Genomic DNA, 25,885 nt, shown 5'->3' with positions numbered 1-25,885 from the left:
CTTTAGCATTAATGCATTATAATCTAAATTCATAAAAAGCATTGTTCTTTTAACTGTAAAAATTACTCTATAAAATACATGCAAAACAAACAGGAAATATTAAAGCTCACACAATTAATAGCTCCTAATAAATTCATTATTACCATGAGTTATTTTCATCAAGTGTTGATTACAAATATCTTAAAATTAGATCTAGAATGCTATTAAATCTAATACTGATGTTTTTGTTAAAAGTTAAATTAAATGATATGCGTGCTAATTATAAGCAAAACATTAGTACAAGCAAAGTTAAATTAGAATCGACAAAAATTTAGTAGTAGTAGTTAACACAAAACAAATATAACCCATATGCATAAAAAATATAGTATGTAATGCATATAAGAAATGAATAAAACAACAACAAAAAATTAAATCAAATATATAAATATTGTATTAAATACTGCAAGATTACATCATATGTACATTAAAAATACTGTTAAATCACATTATGGAAGTGTATCATTAAAAGTAACTTATATAAATTAATTATATATTTAAAGATTAAAAAATTAGCACGCATCAAAAAAATTTACAATGCAAAAATTCAAACAAAACGTTTCTGCAGTAGATTTTCTAGCATAATAGAGCATAATACTATAGGGAGCAAAACGATCAAACTGCCATGCAATACTTTGTTAAAATTTCTTACATAGTCCCTTGGTTGGAGAATAATTCCTCTGTCCATTTCTGATTTGGGATCGTTGCTGCACCACAAGGCTTCGCTTCTGTCCAATTGAACTTTAGACTCGGTCACCAGTCTTCGTAGCTCATCCAAATCCGAATCACTGTCAGTCATCGTATTAGAACGCATCTTGAGTTTAAGCTTACTGTTACTTTTTCTTTTCATGGATTCCATATCTGTTAAATTATTTTTCATTCCACAACTATTTTTGCGTTTCGAAGAGTTTTTACTTGAGTCACTATCTGAAGTCAATTTGGAGCTTCTTCTTTCCTTGCTTGAGCGACGTCTTTGATGCAAATCAGATCTAATCTTTCTACGGCAATCTAAATCTGTGTCTTCAGAATTATCAAAGGAATAATCATCTATAGATTTTCTGATGTAATCAGGTGAATTTGCTATCAAATTTTTCAAGAACTTCTTATTGCCAACATCCAGATTTGTACCAAAGTTTGACAAAGACGAGCAACAATCTGATTGTGAATCTATATAATTCCTATAATCCTCACCAAAATCTAATAACCTCCTTGCTGCCTCAGTATCTACACATTCTGAATAAGACTCTGACAAGTACTTATCCTGATAATTATCCCAAGCTTCAGAAAAGCTACTGCTGTGTTCTTCAGATGTGACAATATTTTCCAGGATTGGTGCATTTGTTATATTTCCACCGATTTCAAAATTTACTGGCATAGTGGTTAAATGGCACTTTTCATTAGTGAGGTGTTTTAGGGTCGGTGAAGAGAGGATGCGTTCTAAATTGATCTGAGAGTGTCCAGAAAACGATCGGGATTTTACCAGGCTTCCTTGTTTTGGGGAGTGTTGTCCGGCTGATGATTCGACTGCGTAGGCATCGTTGCTGGATTCACTTTTTCTTCCCTAAATGTGAAAAAAGAATTAATAATTTATAAAAATTCTGTTCACTATGCTAAGTAATAATCAGTTCTAATAATAAGTTACAATTTCAAAAATGATGATAAAAAATATGAAGAAATATTGCTAAGGAAGAAAAACACTGAAATTTTCATACGATAAAATCCTCAGAATTTTAGTTTTAAGTTTTTTATATAGTTTTTTTTCGAGAATACAATCAAGAAAACGACAATCCATATAAATTCTTGTAAATTAAAAAATATTTTTTCATTTAGTTTAATAGAATGATTTGTATCGTAAGTAGTAATAATTACTTCAATATACTTCAACTTTTTACTACAGAAGTTTCATAAATATTTCATATATGTTCCTTTATATATAAATTAATGATATCATCTTGAAAAATGAATCTGAATTTCTAAAATATAGCAATCAATGCTGCTTAGTGAAAATATGCAGATTTTACATCATTTTATTAATAATATTTTGTTTGACTACAAAAAAAAATTAAAGACAAACTGACTGATTATATTTTTTTTAGATACATATTGTTAATTTTCACAAAATTTGTTTAACAACTTTTGGTTTCTATATATATAATAAAAACATAGACATATTATTTAACATTTGTAAATTAATCACTTTATATCAAACTAAAATTTTGCAATTCCGGTTCAAGAACACAGTAGTAATTTTCCATTCAAACTTCTTCACCTTAATGGTAAGTATATATATAAAACTTTACCTGTGTTTTATATCAATAAGGATGCTAAATTGTAACAGCAAACATCAAAATAATATTATATTTAATAATTTGTTAGCACTCATTTTCAAACAGAATAACTTTGATTAAACAACACTTTGATATAAAAGACATACTAAAATTCAATAACATTTTGCATTAGCAAAAATGCTCGGATCATCCCCTCCAGGATACAATAAAGGCAGGGAAGGTATTCATCACCAAACGAATACCGTTACTTTTTTTGAATATTTTATTTGATTAACCAGAATATTAAAATGAAAAACTAAAACACTGGTTAAATTTTTAATTAAATTATAATTTGCCTTGATGAGCGCAAATATGCATAGAAAAGTAATGCAAAAAGAGTTAGATTTTGAACAATAAATTTCTCTTTCCTCGGAGTGTTAACTTTTCTCAAAACTTGTAATTGTTTTAGCTAAGTTACCAGTGATAATCAAAATAATATTAATAAGTAGAGATGATTTGATCAAAAATTCAAAATTACTACTCGTTTAGGAAAACCGTCTAATGAGCATTTTCTTCTAACATCAGGTTTTAACTTCAAGCAAATACTATTTCGCTAATAGTTAAATATTTGTCTGTTAAAAAATATAATAACGATTACTGTTTACTTTTTACTTACGAAGATACAAATATTTAAATTCCATTTTAAATTGACTAGGATATTTAAATATGTAAATTCAAATATAAGTTGTCAGCTAAAATTTACTACTTTAGAAGTTCTGACTTTACAATAGGAAAATGGAAACATTTCTAACCTTTATACAAATATTTTAAGACAGGCAAATATTAGATTAGGTCCATAAATTTATAATCAGGTAAAATTAATAGACCAACCTGTCTTTTCTTCAGCCTGAGCTTTTTCTTCCTGATATCGAATTTATTATCCGTTCTGCCGAAATCTCCGTGATAGCTCGCCATGTTATCCAAAATATGTAAAGCCGATTCTGAATGACTGAATTGTTGTGCCATTTTGTTCTTTTGTAATCCATCAGTTGTAGTTTCATTTTGTAAGTTTTCCACGTTCAACATTTCACCATTTGGTGTAAGTTGGGACACACATGAGACGGACCATGGACGAGTTGCTGATGTCTTACCAGATCGCATAATAACCTAGGTAAAAAAATATTTTAATTTTTTTCATTATGCTCAATAACAGATGGTTTTAGATAAATTTGAACGTGGACAAAAACTAATAATACTTATATTGGTAATAATTAAATACAAAATTTCAAGAGAATTATTCCAAATTTTAATGTTTAAATTTTTTCCCTAAACTTGTCTAACCTATATGTATTTTTAGCATAACATTTTATTAGGCAGTACTAATAACAGATATTCTTTCTAAAGACATCTATTTATAAGTTGACTCATATAAAACCTGAACTCTGACAAATACTGGGTGAAAATTAAATACTGGGTGAAAATTAAATACAGTTCAACAGTTTCAGTATCATACTTTTTGCTTTTGAAGTCTTATTGATACTTTTGTAACATATATGTAAATTTTAGCAAAACATTTCACGATATAGTTCCAATATTTCATATTTTTTGCAAAGTCATCTCATTATAAAGTCATTTACTCATATCCATTAAAAAGCCACCATCAGCTTTTCACAATTGCTTATTTTTCCTAATTTGTTCCATTTTTATTGACTTTGATATACAATATCATTCATAAAACCAAATCTGCAGATTGTTTGGAAAAGTATTGAAACGTTGCATCTTTCATTATTTACATTTTGTTACCTTTATATCAATTTTAATTTTGAAGCTAATAGTTGAGTTTTTATTCATGTACCTTAGTTATTTATAATTTGCTTTATATTATATTATTAATTGCATTTGGTGGTCCAATCATTTTATTTCTTTGTAATATCGATAAAAACATTTGCTTTTTGTAATCTATAAAGCAATTTGTTTATAATATTTTATATATAAATTCAAAGAAAACCTTTCATATCTGCTGATGAAAATTATTAAGATTTCAAATATGTAATGGATTTCTATAAATTTATTTTTGATGGTCAATCATAGAAAACCTTTAAGGATTATTCTCACCTTTAACAATGAGGTGGTATTCAATGTACAATAAAATTTTGAAAACTTAGAATGAAACTTGCATATAAATTTATTATTGTGATTTTGTAACAAGAAGAGGTAAATAATACACAAACAGGTAAAATAATTGTGTTGCCGTGTATACCAGCGGTTTCCAACCTGTGGAGAGCGACCCCCCAGGAAGGCCTAATACTGTTGCAAGTGGGGTCGTACGGCTGTTTCCATAATACTATTTTCAAAAATAAACCAACATGTTTGAAATAATATAAAAAAACAAACAAGAAAATAATTATTTTTATGCATATTTTTACATAGTATTGCATGTTAATTTGTAGTCTGATAATATCAGTGGAGTATTTATGAAATGAAATTGTTGAAAAAATTGAGGGGGGTGTAAGAATTTTTTTTATTAGAAAGGGGCACATTTTTTGTCCGCTTTTTAGCTCTAATTCTAAATCGATTTTAAAAACTCGAGCATTATTCGAAATATATTAGTTGGGAATCGTGCTATTAGTTTTTGACTGCCCGGCCTTGTTGAAATTTTTTTGGACGAGTTTGTCAAAACTTTGCATGACGCTAAATTTCTAAACCTAAAACAACACACTAAAATATTATAGGCATATTATAGGATTAAAAACTACCGAAGTTTGAAATTGTGTAGCACGCTTAGGCAATTCTAATCAGAATCTATGATAATCGAAAAGGTTCCTTGAGGCCAACAATTTACAACTGGTTTAATTGATTTTTAATACATTTACTCAGCGATCTGTTATTGAAAATAATTAGCAGAAATTGTTAACAAAATATGAGAATAGAATAAAATTATAATCATCAGTCAACCCTTTTTGGTCGAATTAAATTTGGAGATGGTTATCGTCGATAGAGCAGAACATGCAAGTTTAGGATGTGTAAACAAGATTTAATAATTGTTTTGTGAACTTCAGATAAATTTTTATTCAGTACACTTATTTAGTATTTGTTTTTGTATAGAAGTTATGTTTTATAATATCTATATGCTGTATGAAAACGATTCGTATAGTTTTTTGCTGTGGTGGCTGAGAGCAGACATACAACCGGAATGGTAAAAAAGCTTTGATGGCTGAGAGTCAAACGACAGAAAAGGGTTAATACAGCGGTTTCCAACCTTTTCTTCCTTGCGCCCCCCTTTCGAATAAAAAAAATATTGCGCCCCCCTTCTTATTTTTCTAACAATTTAATTTTAATATACTTAACATAACTGAAATTATGCCATATAATACGCAGTATTATAAAAAATATACATACAAACATAACTATTTATTATAAGAATTTTCTGTTTCACATAAGTAAGATCTCACAAATGGTAATAAAATTTCTAAAGCATTATTTGCCAAAGTAGGAAAATCGTCCTTTACTCGTAATCAAAACTTAACAATATATTTTCGTCCTGAAACATCTGCTCCAATGTGCTATTACTAGATAAATCAATTATATCATTTTCTGCTCTGCTTTTGAATGACCAAAATCATCATGTTTCTCAATGACAAATGGATTTCTAATCCATTTGTATTTGGACGTAATTAGATAAAGTAATGCTAAAATTGGTTTCGGAGACTAGTCATATGACTGATATAATAATGAGATCTTTACTTACTTCTATTTCATCAGTAACACAAGTTTAAAAGTGGGAAACATGTTAAAGTTATAAAGTTATTTGATACTAGCTATACACAGTTCTAATTTTTTCATAAAAGCCGTAATCTTGTCTTTCTGAACAAAAGCACGAATTTTAGATCCTTGCATTGATTTATTTAAATCGCTAAGTCTTTGAAAAATATCAACTGAATACGCAAATTTTGCAAGGAAGTTTGTGTCCTAAAACAAGATTGCTCCGTCTCTTTTGTTATCAGCAAGGAATATAGCAATTTCTTTTTTGAGCTCGAACACTCTTAGAAGTATTTTAAGTATTTTGCTGATTTGTTTTTGACACTTACTCAGCATTTAAAAATAATGTTTTTGAAACAGCTTTACGCCCCCCCCCTAGGACGGTATGGCGCGCCCCACAGGTTGTAAATCACTGGGTTAATAGATATACCCAGTGGAGAATCTACCAAGAGTATAATATAATTCAACTTACATTGGTAAAAATATCACCTATAAATTTTCTAATTACTAATGTATCCTTTACCTTAACTGGAGTTGGACTATCCGGCGAACTACCCCCGTTGCCCCCATCCGTCAGAGGAACAGTGGGCGCTCCATTACTATCCGTGTCGATCAATTCCGTGGAAGTCGCTTGCGAGTCTCCAAGAGCACGCCGGTAAGTCGCCACAGAGCCCGAAGGTTCGCCTGAGCTCTCGGCCGATCCTGCATGGGCGCCTCCTCCGGCTTCGCTGTCGCTGCTGGAGGTGCACTCGCCTGATGCGTCGCAACTGTCGAGGGGGGCGCTGCCTGATGGGGAGGTAGAGAGACCGCAGGGCGAACTGGATTTGCGGAGCCATTCCTAAAATAATAATTGAAATTAAGGTTTTATTTTTATTAATGAAGAACAAACTAGTGGTGCATAGCGTCGTGCCTTAAAGCAAATTGCAGGAACTTCCCGTATCAGAATAAAATGTTTGAGAAAAACAATTAATATTCAATAAAAATTGATCAATGATTAATAACAATAGTTTTGAATATTTTCAAATATATAATTATAGTTTCTGTATATGTATTCCTTCATATAATATATAGTAGCGATCTTATCGCTCAAAACACTTGAAAATGTTTACATTACTGAATGAATCCAACTGAGGATTACGATTACAATAACAAATACAAAATATGTACATTTTTAAACTAAAATGTAAATTTAAAATTTATATTTAAAGTATTAAAATTTAATCATTTTTGAAAATTTTGAAAAAAATTTAGAAAATTTTAGAATTTGTTTGAACCGTGTAAGTAAACTTTATAAATTGAAAATCTTGGTACGGAACTCAAAAAATTTTTAAATTAGTACATATGTTCAAAATAAATCTATAAAAACCCAACGGGCAGTTAAAAATAAATAAATAATTAACATTAAATGAGAAACTGAAGTATTTTCAAACATATATGTTTAACACAATTTTGTAGTAAATTCTGCAAATTATTTACAAAACAAAACGTGAAAGATTCATTTTTGCATCGTATATACAATTTAAACTTGAAGATAAAATTTATTGTTCCTTATCTTTATCAAGCAATAAATCGAAAAAGAAAAGTAATTGAATCTAAAATTAATATCGTATTTAAAATCGTCGAATAATAATAGCTCAGCGCAAAAAATAAAGTTACCGAACCAATTTTTACAAATAGTTTCGAACATATATTATATAATAAATAGTTTGTTTTTAATAGATAAAAGGTTAAAAGTATTTCTATTATAGCATATAATATATTAAAGTATTTTTATTATAAAAACTAAACTGCATTCTCGAATACGGTCGAATGCATCCATATATAATGTAAGATGAAAAACTTCGTAATAAATATATTAACTAAATTAAATAAATTCCACGTTTCTTTAAAATGCCAAGCATCGTCGAATAATTTTTTTGGGTATTTCAGACCTCTCAGAATTCTTGCGCATTTCAAAATCGTACGAGCAAAAATTGTATATTATTTTATTTCACTTAAGGTAAAAACTTATTTATTTTATGCTTCTTTCGTTCATTTCATATTCGAAAGTAAGAAGTCTTTATTTCTATTATATCATTAAACAAAAAAATGGTTGGATACTGTAATGTTGGCTTAAAAAATAATCTATATACCCCTAATCTTGAACATTTACAAGTATTTATAAAATTATTTATATAAAAGGTGATCCAACTATTTACTTTTCAATATAGCGCAAAACGAGTGTGATAGAATCAGGAAATAGCGATTAATATTGCACAAAATGTGTAATAATAAACAATAAAAATTTGGCTGCCTAATTTATGTGAATATCTAGTATATGCTTATTGTTATTTCTGATTGTATTTGAAGGAAAATTTTATAAATAATTTTTGTTCATTTTATCTAATAATCTAACGTATAAAGTTTCAGCAATAGAAATAATTGTTTGTTTTTAGTTTTCAAAATAATAATAGAAAGTTCTGCCCTAATCCTGTACAGTCCTGTGATCTGAGTTAAGTTCCAACTCAATTCAAAGAAGAAGTGTCAGAGATTTAGCATTGCCATTACACACCGCAGTGCCCAGAATATGCTTATTTTCAATTGGAAACAAATTTTTGATCTATAATTTTAAGTAGAAACCAAACATTGCTGCTGTCCTATGTCAGAGCGCGATTCGAATACACGACTCCGTCCACACGAGGCTGTGCGTTTGACCGTTACGCTATGGAAAGCTTTTCAAAATAATATAAATTATGATTTTCTTAAAATTATTTACTGCTTTGGTGCCTGAGAAAGTTGAATAATTCCCGGCAATAAAAATAAATATAAATTGAAAGTATTATATGTTTTAATTATCATTTGAACGGAAATATTACCTAAAATAAAAAATAACAGAATTCAGAACATAACTTTTGTAATACTTAGTGCAAAAAACTCGATCGACAATAATTCTAAATCTTACTTTTAGCTATTGATGTAGAAGCATCAAAAATCATGTAATATGTGCACCAATTTTGGATCTTATTGGACATAATGTGCAGTAGATCATTTTAAACAGATTCAATCTAATTATAAGAGAACATATTGGTTTAGAATCATATATTGAATTAAACAAAAGAAAACATTTAAACGTTTTAAGTATAATTAATAATAAAGGTTTTTATCGTTTCCTGACTCAAGTTGCTAAAAATATAAACCAAAATTTCTCAAATCTAATAATTATTCTCGCTAATAGGAAAAATATTTGAAGTGAAATTATATTCCAACGAAATTAGGAATACAATATCATGTACGAGTACATCATAAAAGAAAAGTTGCCAACTTCAATAAAAGCAGGTTAATGATAAAAACCAAGCATAATCCAGGGCAATAATGAAAAACTAATAATTAACCTACATGTGCAAATATTTTAATAAAATATACAGACATTATTACGTCAAAACCTATCTAAACATATAATCTCTAGTAATTAATCACTTCGTTATTAAATTTTATAGTCAATGATTCAAAGTGTATTTGCGACGTATATACATGATTAATCTATAGTTAATTAACAAGTAATGAAAGATTAATGAAGAAATATATCGCAGAAAAAGTATAAGAGTTTAAATTAATATTCATTATAACGTTTCTTCTAACCATTGAAGTGGTTTTTTATTATACAGGAACCGTGTTATACACAGGAAAATTATGTTTATAGGAAATTACAACTTGACGTGTGTGGTAATAAAAAATGGAACATATTGGTAATAGATTTTTATAGAAAAGGTCTTACAAGTTGGCGCAATTACATCGCATAGACATTTTATGGTTTTAGGCCATACCATTAGAAAAAAAGAATAAATATGATTTTTATTCTTATATATAAAAATGGATCGCAAAATGTGTTGGTAAGCGCATAACTCAACAACGTCTGGACCAATTTGGCCAATTCTTTTTTTTAAATGTTCGTTGAAGTCCAAGAGTGGTTCTTACGGCAATCAAAAATCGAATAATCGTCGGGAAAACCCTAAAAACAGCTCTTTTCTTTTTCACATACAAACGTTTTCTAACTAAAACGTAGAATCAATTTGAGCTTTAGTGCTATCATATAAAGTTCATATTAAATTACAAGCACTCACTGTATACTCCTCCTAAACGATTATTCAGTTTTTGATAAAACTTTCTGAAGTTTGTTATAAAAATTTTCTAGAATGTATGTGATTATAAAGTACTGGGATGTATGGGCAATATTGTAGAAATAAATGGAACAAATTGCAGAAAACCACATGTCATTGTTTCGATTGAAAACAAATGAAAACTATTATCTGCCAAAATTTTCAATTTACTTATGGACCTAGACAATATTAGAATATGTATAATAAATTCATTCATTTCATTAGAAAAATGAAATGTCTGCATTATTATTGCCAAAAGCAGCTGAGATGTGCCAGAAATTAAAATAATATAAGATACAGTACATGTATGGTAGATTGAATGATACACACATGAAAAAAATAATTCACTTAAAATATAAAACTAAGTATTAATCAGGGCCGGTCCTACCTTTAATGCGATACATGCGAAAAATACGAGCGCACGCCTTAGGGGGCTCCAACACAAGATTCGGGTATTAAATTTTCAATACAGTTTTTTTTTCAATATATAATTTCTTTGCATCTTTTACTAATCTTTCCGCAATAGTTTTAAAATTCGCAAAAATTTCACTTTATAGCAACCAATTGGGAAGTAAAGAATGAATACATACAGTTCGGCCCTCACGATATCGATTAGGTAAAGTTTAAGATGCAATTTTGGATATCTTAAATAATAAAAAATTAAATTAATTTAATCCAACATGAAGTACCAGTGTTATGTTATGATCATGGTTACGTTAAACCGTTTAAAAAACTTCATTTTCCAATATAGTGTGGGAATTGAGACTCATCATTTTATTTAAAGCAGTTCTGCATTTAACATCGCTCATATTTTAAATGTATATATATATATATATATATATATATATATATATATATATATGCATTTTGGCGTGAAGAGTAATTCAAAAAACAATAATTATTATTTTTAGGTAAAGGGTAAATACTGGTATATTATATTAAAAAAATTGTAGATATGGGTACAGGACAACGTCTGTCGGGTCATCTAGTTAATATAATGAGAGGAACTGGCCAGGCCACGGTTTTAGCAATTACACTACTTTAGACTCGCATAAATTTTTGGAATATAGATATAAATTATTATTATTCCGTACCTTTATCCTTGAAGCATTATCAAAATTGCGAGATCTGCCTTGTTTTCCAATTCTTCCGCGATCAGTATCTTCTCTTACCAGATGTTCAGCCTCTTGCACCAGTTTCCTAATATTCTCCTGAGTCTTCCTCGTCGCATTCTTCCTAACCGTAGGAACAATGACTTCTTGGTTATCATTTACAGCATTATCCAAATTCCCTGCATTATCCACTTGGTTGTCCAGTTTACCATGATGCTGCCCGTTGCCGTTGACCATATTTTCCAGTTTTTCCGACATGTCCTGCTGTTGTTTTTCATTGTCACTTTCCGAAGACATTATGGCGAATTCTTCGGCATCAAATTCTGATCCTGTCAAGCCAACGTTGCTGTTGCTGCGGTGATCGATTTCGGAATCGGTGTCTCTGTGTTTGAAGTAAAATGTGGCCACGTTGTCAGCGGTTCGATTCGATCGGTTGTATTTGGAAATTTCGATGTTTTTCACACGTTTGATAACGGTGTCGGTGATTTTGGTCAGGACGAAGTCCTTGTTATCGTTGAAGTCTGAGTCTGAAATATAAAGAACAGATTTTATTAAGGTTACCAGATCATACTCGCACAGGACCAGAAAGCATGGAAGAACAAGTTTGAAAAGGAAAATTTATAAAAACGAATATAAAGTGATTAATGATCATTAATTGATGGTAATGAAACGGTAATGGGAATAATATTCAAGGAAGGGGAAGAAAATCATAGATTTTGTGGTGCTCTCATACCATGGATCTGCCTTCGGGCAGACTTCTATTTATTATTGTTATTATTATCATACTCGAACTTCATCGTGCGGAAATGTTAATTCAAAACTATTAAGATATGCAATCATTGCATTTTCATTAAAATTATCAACACGATTTAAATATAGAGGCAGTCGCAATGTTGTCCATGAAATAATTTTCACCATATGGGTAATATAAGTGAACATTTCAAAATATTAATAATCAGTTTTCAAGAAAATTCTAAATGTGCAATAAAATACACTATCGCAAAATATTGTAATGAAAAAGACATTTTTCAAAAATTTCCTGGATTTTTTTTTTAATTTAAAAAGTTATTTTTTTCGAAAGATAGAAGTGAAATGTTTTGAAATTTTTGTGCCCAATAACTTGGCAAGCAAATGATTTAGGATTACAATACATCAGAGTTCTGAAATACCCAAAATTACTTAATACCAAAAAAATTATATGACGATTATGGGCATTTTAAAGATGCTTGGAATTTATTTAATTTAGTTGATATATTTATTAGGAATTTTTTCACCTTACATTATATATGGATGCATTCGACCGTATTCGAGAATGCAGTTTATTTTTTATAATCCTAAATCTTCAAAGTTAATACATGCAATGTGCATTACATTTATAGCAATATAGTTATTTTTCCCAAATATATCTTTTTCGGTCAGTTGATGCTAAAATATTGCGAAGAATATAATTATAAAGAATATTAATATGATTTATTTCAAACATGCTAAGAAGTTCTACAATTTACTATTCCACATGTCCAAATTCATTAAATTAAAAAATGTTATTACCAGATAATTATAGATTATATATTAATGATATACAGCAAGCAATAAAAAACAAGCTGGTTAGAAATTTTAATCAAACTACATGATTATCAAATATCTATTCATTCATACTGATTTGTAATATAAATTTAAATTAATGTATTAACAAAGATATGAGGATAAAAAATCTATAAATCTATAAAAACTTTATAAATTATTCCACCAAAAGTAAAACGTGCAATGAAAGACATGCGTCCGCCACCTCACCTTTTAATATACCGTTCTTTTTGTTGTGTAAACCTAAAATAAACGAAATAATATTTTATATTTATTTTAAAAATGGATTTTTAGATACTAACTAAAGTTAGTAAAATATAGACTTTAGTCCTAGCGATCACATAATGAAAACATTTGTTAAAATTAGAACTGAACTAAAAATCTTTATAAATTGTTGAACTTTTAATAAATTGTGTCCAAATTTTCATAACATAATAATCTTAGAATTCTTCAAAAATCGACAATAATACTTATTTATTAATCTCTTAACTCAATTTGTTAATTCATTAACTTCAAATTAAAAAAAGCAGTATCATTTTTTAAATCGTTGCTAATATACCAATAAAAAATAGGATGATCACTTTCTTTCCGCAATAAGTTTCTAAACAATTTCAACGTAATTACACGTGTTATAGTACAAAGTAATATTTATTAATTAGTTAGTATAATAAATAAATAATTTTATTAGGTATGAATATTAACAATTTATTGAAATAAACTTGAGTAATTTTTTGAACAAAATGGGAATAAATTTACTAAAAAAAATATATTAATTTAAATGATTAAATTTTCAAATCATCGTATCAAATTAATACCTATTATTTTAAGTCTATTTTAATTAGTTCGTCACGTAGAAGTTAAATATTATATATTATATTATTCTTTTCAGAACAGTAAACGCCCTTGATTTTTTTTACAGTACAGAAAAAGTCTTACAAGCTCCAGCTTAAGATAATTATATTTTATATAGAACATAAGCAAAAAAATAACCTTGATGATCTCAAAGATCTTTATTGTTGAATCCGTGTGAACAAAAACTAAATTGTCATCGTATATTATGTAAAAAGTGTTATAAATAGAAGGGATTGGCGAAACTTATTATGTATATGTGACCCATGATATAATGACAAGTGAAATAACTTTCAAAATAATTTGCCATTTCTGACATGTTTGATGGGTAATAAACTGATACATTAAGTTGATCAAAATAATATATAATGTCTGTAAATTTTACCACAATTTTTTTTATAAATGCTTATACACAATATTATCTAATTAAATGAGCACAATTTTTGCCTATTTTGTTTTTTTACTACAGATAACGTAATATTTAGTTAAATTTAACTAAGTGTATAAGTATTTATAAAAAAAATTGTTGACTGACTTAAGTCTTTCAGAAATTTAAACTAAGTATATGGAGAAGTTGTACTAAAATAAAGAAGATGACCATTATTGGTTTGCAACACTATTTGACACAGGATGAGCATGTTCAGAAATATTCTTCTAGAAGTCTAGAAATTCTAGAATTTACCTTAAATTTCATTTTTATAACAAAGTCTTTTCTTATTCCCAAAACGGTGTCAATAAAAAGATTTTAATTTTATGTTACATCTCACTTCTATATTTTGAAGTTCATTACAAACTCTTGTCAAAAATGTCTTAGAAAAACAAGAATAATTTATATTAATTAGTAATTCCGGGGTAATAATATGAAACCTAATAATAATTTTTATATGATTTTTAATGTGAAACTAATAATAAAATCAAATTACTGTAACTGTTCCATATTAGGTGTACTGAGAAACAATTTAATTAAACAAAAATCAATTTTATTTAAAGAATACAAAAACTTTTAGTACGTGTTTGGAGAAAATATGGTTCGTCAGATATAATTTTGGTTAATATCATATATATATATATATATATATATATATATATATATATATATTGCTAGATATTTATGTTAGCTTTAGTGTTTTGCCATAAATATGTCATCGATGTCTTTTCATCTGCGAAAAGGTCTGTTATACCAGTGTGAAAATTATGTAGCTTTTATATGTTTTGCCATTCTCAAGTTTCAATCTTATGTCAACAGACAAAATAAGCAAAACTATCCAAATGTCAACACAAAATAAAATATTCCACGTCGGCTGCCTTTATAATCTTAATATAACTTTGCTGTCTTTAAGAGACTTATGCAACATCTCTCTCCATCCATGTCTATATAATAACTTTAATGTGAGTACAAATTTGTAAAAAAGTTGGAAAAACTTTCAAATATGAAAAACAAACAATAGTTTATTTTGTATTTATTAATTTTACAAAAATCGGTCATTAATTTTCTACCATTTTTAAATCGTACCAACCCCATAAATGGCAGAGAATTATTATTAACGTGATTGCTTATATATTCCAAAAATGAGTGAGTCATGTGTAACATATACCAATAAAAAAACCAGTAATAATCAATTTGTTATACTAAATTACTATTATTTTTGTTTCTACTGACAGGAAGCAACAGCCAAATTTTCTAAGCAAAGAAGAATAAGGATCTTACTTTGTATCTACAGTTATTTTACCTGATTGTAAGGTAAAGCAACACGAAAATAAAAGAAGTCTACGATTTTGAATTAAATGTTTTGACAAATTATTATTAAAAAAGCTTTCGAAATCGATACCCATGGTATTCCTAATTTAATGATTAATTTATGCAAAATATAATTACGCATTGTCACTATTCAAAAAGTGCTGGGCTTCCATCTGACATTAATATGTACTCATCAACTCACGAAATTTTTAGGAAGAATTATATGAAGAATACCTCAAAATTATTTTTCAAGTTGGATTTTAATTCAAAAATCTTAGTGTTTCATTAAAAAATATTATAAATCTTGAAACTATATAGTATATCAATGTTATGTTTAAAAAAGTGATAGTCAAAGTAATTTTTCGTAGAAATCACCCTACACCACTTGCACCACAAGCAATTTGATATAAATATTTATGTTAACCTGTGTCCATATCGCTTGAAGACGTCTCCTTAATAGAAATCCTTTTGGCCGTCCTCAAAGCTCCGTCCAGTGATTCGACGTCCGCCTCAGAACTGGCGCCACTTGCAGGTGATCCAGATGGGGCCCCCTTGGGCGGGCAGGTTAGCGCTGATGATTCATCCTCCTGGAAAAAATATTTTTTTATTTTATTGTTTTGTACAGCAATCAGAATTTAAGAGTGTTATAAGCTGTTGGGCTGATTTCACTTAATACTATGTCGGGTTTACAGATGGCAATCCAAACAGTTGTCTAATCTCTGTGTGATAATTTTCATTATGACAATTTTTGTAATAGAGCGAATATTATATTGATGCAGCAATGCCGGATTAGGGCTATTTTCACTTGGAAACATATTGCTGTCTATATTTTCAAGGGAAAACCAATGTCACTATTGCTTGAGGCCACTTGAGGCTCTTCGAAGTGGGATCGAATCTGGGACCTCTGATTCAGGTCTAGTCGCTCTAGCCACTTACCAAAGAGTGAGCCCTAACTATAGCACATAATTGATGAATATTTTGACAAAATCTCTACACATTGAATAAAAATAATATAACACAATTGGATAATTGTTAATTTATTGAAATGTAAGAAGAAACTTTGATCACATATGAGAATATAGCGATAGGAGTGTTTAATTCAAAATTCACAAACATTTCAAAGAAATCCTTTTTCCAATTCATGGTATAAATTCCTTTCCATGACCATTCCTCGAATAAATTCCAATTAAGACCTTCAAGGCGAATCGAATTCATTTCATCAATATTTTACTGGTGCAGAAAATATATCGATCTACCAACTATCGAGACGTTTACGATCGATTATGAAATTAAATCCAGCCCGAGCTGCACAGAAAATCATGAATCAGAAATGCGAGTAATAATTTAAGCATTTAAAATAATTAAAGATAAATTATGGCCCATGGGAAATGAAAGTGGATTCTAATAGCCGATCGAAGTCGAAGCGATAAAGTTGATCTAGATTCGATTTCGTTCGACATATGTCACTAAAAATATGATCAAGAGGAAAGAAGAATTCAGAACTAGTAGTACATGGCATTGTGTCTTAAGGCACATTGCTGGAACTTCCAGTAGCTAAAATTGAAAATTTTAAATTTCGATTGTTTTTAAAAAACTTAAATTCTTGAAAACATTGAAAATAAGAGATTGTTGTGAGAATTTTGAAATTTTTGAAAAATATTGACTTTTTTGAAAAAATCGATTTTTTTTCTTTTCGAAAGTTTTTTTATACTTAGAATTTTACTGCAAAATTTAAAAGTTATTTTCAAAGCAATCGTGCTGCGTGGGTGTTTTAGTGTAGAAATATCAAAGCGCGTAAGCGCCTCATCGCATTTTAATGAATAAACATTGATACGAAACAAAATTCATACTTTACAAATTCATACTATAAAATATCTAATAATTTGATGCGCGTATGTCTAAAGATCACTACTTTTTTCACTCGTTCTCTGAAACCGCTAGACCTGCCTCCGCAAAAATTTAAACGGGAACTGCATTTTGTCAATATACAAATTAAATATTTTTTGAATAATCATTAACCATTACCATTTTTGACCTTTTTGACCCGAATCTTCAAAATGGCTAGACCTGCCTTTGCCAAAAATTAATCAGCACGTCTCCATATCAATAGGAATCGAATGTTTGTTGAATCATTCAAAGCGGTTGATCCAAGCGCCCGAAATCGTAGACGAAAAATGGTATATAAACATACATGCATACATACATACACACACATACATATATATTTTATATATATATATATATATATATATCAATTTTTTTAAGGTATGTCAAAAAGTTCAGAAACCTTTGAAACGTAAGATATGCAAAAATTTGCATGTTGCGATTACTATAACTTACTCTATGGGAAGTTAATAAATTAGTTAAAAGTATCATTTTGCCCTAAAGCGAGTTGCAAAATCTTTACGATAGGTGTACTAGTTGGTTTAATCAACCGAAATGGGGATTTAGATATTAAGTTAAGATTTTCAACTGTTTTTTCGAAAATCAAGTTTCGGCATTCACTAAAAAACTAAAAATTATTTCCAATTGGTATCTTTCACACATATTTATAATATCTGTAATTGTATTAATTATTGTGCACAAACATGTGCTTGTCTGGCCTAAAAGTGAAACCTATTATTCCTAATAAAGGTACATTGATTGGCTTCTAAATTTTTGAAATCGGTCCAGCCGTTTAAGGAAAAATGTAGACCAAATATAAAAAAAATTGGCTCACATTCATACACACACGACTATACTTATTTCAAACTTGATCTCAACCACTTCACAATGACTTAAACGTCGAACAAATAAAAATAGCGATTCGGATTTTTTTGCGAATGAAAACTTTTCATTCGGGAAGTTGGAGAATATCAATGTCCCAAATTTTTATATGCCTCTATTATTCCTGACATTGGCTTAGAATAATAATTATTTCTAATAATTATGGCTTGCTTATAAGTAACATTTGAGAATATTCGATTAGGGTATGGAGTCTATTGACATATGTTGCAAATCATCAAAAACTAAAAAACACTAAAAAAAATATTATGATGAAATGGCCCAGTCGACTTTTACCAAGAACTAATCACCACTATAGTTCCCAAAATCTGTTCAGGCTTTCTTGCCAAAATGTGAACAAAATTTTTTGCATTTTTCTGCCAATTATAAAAACAAAGAAGTTGGTCGAATGTGCAAAACTAATCATCGCTAGTCCTAATGGAATATCATCGAATGGCTTCTAAATTTTATAAAATCGGTCAAGCCGAGAAAAAGTGGATCGGAAAAGTGGAAAAAAAAGATAGAAGTTGGGCTCACACACATACTTCGGATTAAACGTCGAGAAAACACAAAATTGGTAATTCGATTTTTTTGGTAAAAAAATAAACTCCTTCAAGAAGTAAAAAATAATAATGGTTTTTTTACATCTCATATATAAAAATGAATCGCAAAATGTGTTATTAAGCGCATAATTCAACAACGCCTGGATCAATTTAACCAATTATTTTTTTAAAATGTCCGTTGAAGTCTAAGGGTGGTTCTTACGGGCGCGAAAAAATAATTGCCGGGAAAACCCTAAAAACAGCTCTTTTCTTTTTAACATACAAACGTTTTTTAACTAAAACGTAGAATCTAATTGAGCTTTATTGCTATTAGACAAAGTTCATATTAAATTACATGCTGTATACTGTATACTCTTCCTAAACTATTATTCGGATTTTGATAAATCTTTCTGAAGTTTGTTAAGAAAATTTTCTAGGATGTATGTGATTATAGGGTACTGGGATGTATGTGCAATATTGTAAAAATAAATAGGAAAAACGACATGTTATTATTTGCATTAAAAACAAATGAAATTTTTCCGCAAAAAAAATTCAATTTACTTATGAACCCAGACACAATATTTAAATATGTATAATGAATTTATGATTATGAATAAGAAAAATAAAATGTCTACGTTATTATTGCAGAAAAGCAGCTGAAACTTACATTTCCAATATAGTGTGCGAATTGAGACTCATCATTTTATTTAAAGCAGTTCTACATTTAAAATCGCTCATATTATAAATGTATATGCATTTTGGCGTAAAGAGTAATTTAAAAAACAATAATTATTATTTTTGGGTAAACGGTAAATATTAGTATATTATATAAAAAAATTGTAGACATGGGTACAGGACAACGTCTGTCGGGTCATCTAGTTTTTTAATAAATATAATAAAAAGTTGGCTATAACGTGCGCTGTACCTTGTATTTCCCTATCTATGATATTGCAAAACCATATGCAGTCATATCTATGATTTTTTTCAAATATTTTTATGTTCTTATTTATTAATTCGCTGGCAACATAGTAAAGGATACCAAATACGATTGAAAAATATACATAACATCGCTTTGAAGCACGTAAGCCGCCGTAATAAATGATTATGAAAGTTGTGTCGTGCACATAATCTGCATAAATATTAAAGTAACGGTAATAAAACTAGCCGAGCCATTTAGATACAGGGACTGTAAATCTAATTATGCATTTGTGCAATAAATAGTACTACAAACTTCAAAAATTGATTTCAATAGCAGGAAATATTGAACTAAATGTAACATTGTCTAATATTTATAAGAATTATATAAACTGAATGGCATAGTTGAAGTTATTTGTTTAAAATATATTAGAACTTTAGTCAGAATTAAAAATAAAATGTGATTTATTTTCGATATAAAAAAAAATTTTTTTTTGAAATAAAAATTAAAAAAGAAATTTATTTTGAAACACATTTTTTATTCAAAATCGATTATTTTGTTAAAACAAGCAGAAAGTTCTTTGAATCATATAAATTGAACGCTTAGTTCTCTCAAAAACTTCCATTTTTTTAACATTTAGCTCGGTATCTTCGAAATGGCTGAGCCTACCTTTGCCAAAAACTAATAACCACTTCTACGAATCATTACTAATTGAATGTTTTTTTAGATCATTCAAATCGGATACTCCGTTCTCTCAAAAACTCGATTTCTATTTTCTGCACTCTTTGCTCTTCATCTACGTAACTGCTGGACCTGCCATTGCCAAAAACTGATCAGCACATCTCCCTATCAATAGGAACCGAATGTTTTTTGAACCATTCAAATCGGTTGATCCGTGCGCCCGAAAACGTGACCGAAAAATTGTATCCATACATGCATACACACACACACGTCTATTTTTTCTGAGGTATGCCAAAATGTTCAGAAACCTTCAAAACGTCAAGAAATGTAAAAATTTTCAATTTCGATTTTTGGACGATTACAATAACTTACCCTACGGGAAGTTAAAAATTGGCTAGTTTTAATAACGTTCCTGCAACTAAGGGTGCAATTACGTGAAGTTTTTAGGGGAAGGTGGGGTTTGACAAAACATCACGAAATGTCATGTGGGGAAGGGAGGGGTCTATTGAGATATCACGTGCATTTATTTTTTATATATTTTTTTAAAAAAAGTTCAAACATTTAAAAAAAAAATAAAAAATTGTACAGTTTTTCACTAAACTAAAAATAAACGTGATGCTTTCTAGGGCAGGGGGAGTAATTTTGAATATCAGCATGATTCACCAAGACTGAGGGGGGGTCCAAAAATCCTTAAAAACTCGCTCACGTAATTAATGGACACCCCCTAAGAGACCAAATTCCATTTCGAGCACTGGCTTTTTGCAGGGACTAATTGTAAGTGCCACTTTCACCTCTAAGGAAGCTGACAGATGTTGAGCGTCATTGTTACACTCTTGTCGGACTAATTAGTTTGAAATTTAAAGAAAGAAATAAACCAAATTCAAAGAAAGAAATAAAATATTAGCAGTATCTAAAAATCGCTGATTGTAATTACTTATTTCAACAACCTACAACAGGTTTGTTTAAAATTTTCATTAGTCATTCATTCGATTATATTAATTTACCATTCGAAAATAGAAACAGTTTGTTTATGTTTGGAAACCGAAAACCATTAACACGAAACGAGTATTTTGATATTTGCAAATAAATCGTAATTAGAAAACTAACATTCATCTAGTTAATTATATACAAAATAATAATTACACGAGGCATGAAATGCGGATAGTCATGATTATTGAGATAAATGGTACTTCATTGTGAGTCGTAATTATTGCTCTAAAACCAGTATAAAGATTGCCTACATAAAAATTGCTCACATATTTAAATTTACTATTTAAAATAAATATTGAAATCAATTTGGAACAATAAATGTCAATGAATGAAAAATGATTAGTGGATCGAGTTTACAAATTCTTCATAGAATTTTCGAAAGTATTTATGCATTTATTTTCTTATGATAAATTGTTTTCCATAGTCAATTGCTTATTGGAGCAATTACTACAATTTCTTTTTTTTCCCTTTTTATTTTCTTTATTAATTTTCTTTACTTTTATTCTATTTTTATTTATTTATCATTATTATTATTATTATTATTATTATTATTATTATTATTAATATTATTTCTTTCTGTGATTATTATTATTATTATTATTATGTGTAATTTATCCAAATAACTTTAGGGTTTAGGGTAACTCTGATTGTATATAATATGAATGTATAAAAAAAAAATATGATTTTGTATATGTTAGTAAAAAAAGTTGATGTAAAGTTTTCATCAAATGATTAAAAAACTATTAGATTCATATTAATAAAAGAATGCAGATTCGGTTTTGACTGGGAAAAAATGCAATAAATAACAGAATGAATCAAATTTTAAAAAATAAGAGGATTATTCACATAGAATTATTGGAATTATAAGATTTCAATAGAATGCTTAATTATATTTACTATTTTCTGGGTTAAGCACTAATATTAAGAATCAAATATCGGGTATAAAAAACAAACTAATTTTTAAATTAACAAGTAGATTTTAAACGCTGTTAAGAAGAAAAACGTATATTAATATGAAATTTAAATGATTAATTTTTTTTCATCACTAATATTTGTATATCGTACATCTGTTGTGTTATTACAAATGCAAAAAACATTAATAACAATAAGTCTTTAAAAAAAAAACTAAAATCCGAAGTAATAAATATCCTATTCTCATACAATATCATCTCATTGATATCAAAAGATATTAAAAAATACCAAAAATATGTAATATCAATGTCAATTTTCAAAATATTATTTTAGAACTCAAGAGTAAACAAACTTTGTGAAATAGTTTCAACTGTGTAATGTTAATAATTATATTTATTAAAAATTCATATTTTTAATTATTGCTATATAGGAAAAATAGTTTTTTCATGTTTCTTATGATATGCTTCAGAATAATGTCGTCATTGACTCGAAATTCGTTTCATCATTTGCAGATTTGTTAAATTAAATTACCAATTTTTTTTTAAACAATTTGTTAATCAATTTAATTGTTATCCAATTTTAAACAAGCTGTTGGTTAACAATTCAACTGTTAATTTTAATTACCTATATGGTATGATTTTCTAACAAAACGACTTAATTATCAGACACTTTAGATTATATTCTTATGATGAAACATAAAATAAAAATACAAAATAGAGAATTAACAACAAAATATTTTTAAATTTAAAAATCGTATATAATTTTAGACGTTAAAATAATATAATTACTCATTCTATCTTTTTATATTAATATAATAACTTTTTTTAAATAAGCACTCATTTCTTTTGTGATGACAAAACTGCCTTAGGTATACTTCGATACTACTTAGCATTCGATATTTCTCATTCTTCGAATAAAAGCAATAAAAAACACAATAATTTAGAAAGTAAAATTTCTACGAATTATAGATTATTTCCACGCATTTGGACAAAACATTGTTATTATTATTATTCGTGTAACAATAATCATATCATATAACCTTAGTATAAACCATATGTAGATTTCTCCTTATAATTTGATTGCAACCTCTATTATGATTACGATTCACGTGCTAAAACCACTTCAACAAATCAAATAATACTTATAGATACATAAATCTATTCATACTTGATATTAAACATCTGTTATTATCAAAATAAAAACATAATTATAATTGAAAAGCATCATCTTAACTATTTCTCAAGATTGTTGTTTAAAGAATAATGTTGCATAATATGATTTATTGTAGGCTGGGCGCGAATTCTGAAGAATAACAATAATTTGCTCCAGGCTAAATAATAAACCACATTGTGGGAAAGTGAAATATTTTGATTTAATCAAGATTCATAATATAAAGTACATTTCGATAGCATCGCAAGAAATTTTTCTCACTGGGAAAATGTGCTATTTGCACAAAAGCGAATTTTCTCTCAATAATTGCTTTTTGTCATGTTTATCATTTAAATTTTGTAAATATACATGCATACATACATATATATTAGGGTGGTCCTTAAAATGGTCATTTTCGAATTTCCTTGCTTCCAGGGGCTCAAATGGTTCCAAATAGATAAAAAACAATTTTCTGAAAGTTTTAGCTCTTAATATTAACGTTTAGATAGACCGCAATTCAATCAAAGTTTTGTATGGAAATTGCTTGTTTGATACGTGTTGTGTGTTATAACACAGGTAATTCGGTTTAGACAGTACAATTACTGAAAATCCTATACTATATTTTTACTAATTCTTGTTTTGGTAATTTACATTTGAACTTTATTCGCAAATTATTCATTTTCATGAAAAATTCTATTCTCATCAAATTTCACATTTTCCATTTTACGTAGATCTATTTTATTGCTTTGAGATATCCTGACCAAATTTGATTGACCCTCAAATTCGAATATTAAAAATAATATTAGATCAAAATTTTAAATTCATTTTTATTCTGCTTTTTTCAAATGAATATAACAATTTTAAGTTATGATTTTTTATTAATAAAAATATAAGATACGGGTGATTAGTAAGCGCATAATAATATTTATGATGTAGAAAAACAATTTCCAGCTGAGCATTGCAAGTGAAACAAAAAAAAGATAAATATTTACTATAAACTTAAGAATCGAGTTGTAGACAAGTTCAAGTATCGTACCACATATCATTATTATCATAGTTGATTTTAAGATTATTATTTCAATATTTTTATAATTTTATTTTGTTATTATTCTGTTTATTATTTACATTTATATTTTGTATTTAGGTTTAAGTTTTTTTTGTTTTTTATATTCTCAACAATTTTGTATTATAAAACTTGAATGAAGTTTTGATTGACAAAAAAAATATCATTATTCTGGTACTTATAGTTAAATTATTGGTCTAAAAAAGATGAAAGAACTCTACTCAGATTTTATCCCGAAAATTTTTGTAATTTTGCTGCATGGCGAATCTTTTCAAAATTATGACACGCAATATTTTTCAACATTAATAAATCTAAGGTACTTTTCAAAATGAATTAATAAAAAATCTAAAGAACTTACATCACTCGTATCCGACTGCGCCCTCAGTGAATTTCGTTTGAAATCTGTGCTGAGTCTCGCCTGTTTTGGCAAAGGTTCTTCTTCGTGGTCAGATTGAGAACAGGCCCACGATGGTGTCTGAAAATATAAAAAAATATTAATAAGAATAAAACTAAGGCAAATTGCTGGAACATCCCGTACTGTAATCAAACATTCGCGAAAAAAAATCAATCATGTTTACAAGAACAAAAACATAATAAACACCGTCGACACAAGAGCAATTTGCTTTTTGAATCACTCTAATCGGATGCGCCGTTCTCTCGAACTGCTATTCTTTATTTGCTTCGTATCCCCATAAGCACTTTGTTTGTTTTTGTGCTTTTTGCTTATTTCCGTAACGGATGAACCTGCCTTTGCCAAAAACTATTCAGCACATCTCCCCCTCAATACAATCGATCTGTACTTCCGTGTCATGAACGAAAAATTGTATCCAAACACACACACACAAACACATATATACATTCAATTTTTAAGGCATGCTAAAAAGTTCAGTACCATGTGATTTAGTTTTTTTTAATTTAATTTTTTTTAACAATATTCAAAATTTTCAAAAAAACTTGCTAGTTGAGAATTTATTTGACATATCGAAGCGCGTAAGCGCCGCGTTGAGGTCTCTAATGGAAATCTTGACACGGAAACACTATTTGATTATGATCTTAACATGCCTTGACTAAATGTAGTTATTACTAGTTTTTATATTTTAGTTTCTACTGAACACTTGTGAAAATTAATTTTATTATATATTTGCATTCGTGACATAAATATCGAAAATCTACTTCATTAAAAAAATACATAAATATATAATTATAGATACAGATTATAATTTAAATGAAGCTGAAAAATATTTAAATGATTCATATAATTTTGAGTAGTAAAAATATTTAAAAAATTAATAGCAAAAGAACATTTAATAGGACAAAATAATTATATATTTAAACCGTTAAGTAATTTCAGAAACGAATAAATCGAAACAGACTTTTAAATTAACAATTAA

The 25,885-nt window shown here is 28.2% G+C and overlaps 1 protein-coding gene across 1 annotated transcript in view; it reads right to left on the bottom strand.

The window, feature by feature from the left end:
* The window catches only part of LOC113386946, a 729,443-nt gene that overhangs the window by 32,636 nt on the left and 670,922 nt on the right, over positions 1-25,885 (bottom strand). The window contains exons 6-12 of the mRNA XM_026624709.1: positions 24,853-24,969; positions 15,903-16,065; positions 13,102-13,134; positions 11,293-11,837; positions 6,586-6,900; positions 3,195-3,470; positions 689-1,597 (exon numbers count right to left, since the gene is read on the bottom strand). Of these exons, the coding sequence (XP_026480494.1) occupies positions 689-1,597; positions 3,195-3,470; positions 6,586-6,900; positions 11,293-11,837; positions 13,102-13,134; positions 15,903-16,065; positions 24,853-24,969 (2,358 nt within the window). The remainder of the gene's footprint in view (positions 1-688; positions 1,598-3,194; positions 3,471-6,585; positions 6,901-11,292; positions 11,838-13,101; positions 13,135-15,902; positions 16,066-24,852; positions 24,970-25,885) is intronic.

This window comes from Ctenocephalides felis, unplaced genomic scaffold, assembly GCF_003426905.1.
Source record: "Ctenocephalides felis isolate EL2017-DRISC unplaced genomic scaffold, ASM342690v1 CF-g0.4_SCAFFOLD_00845, whole genome shotgun sequence".
NCBI lineage: Eukaryota > Metazoa > Arthropoda > Insecta > Siphonaptera > Pulicidae > Ctenocephalides > Ctenocephalides felis.
Note: the sequence above shows the minus strand (reverse complement) of the source record. Positions and strands in the feature narration are given on the sequence as shown.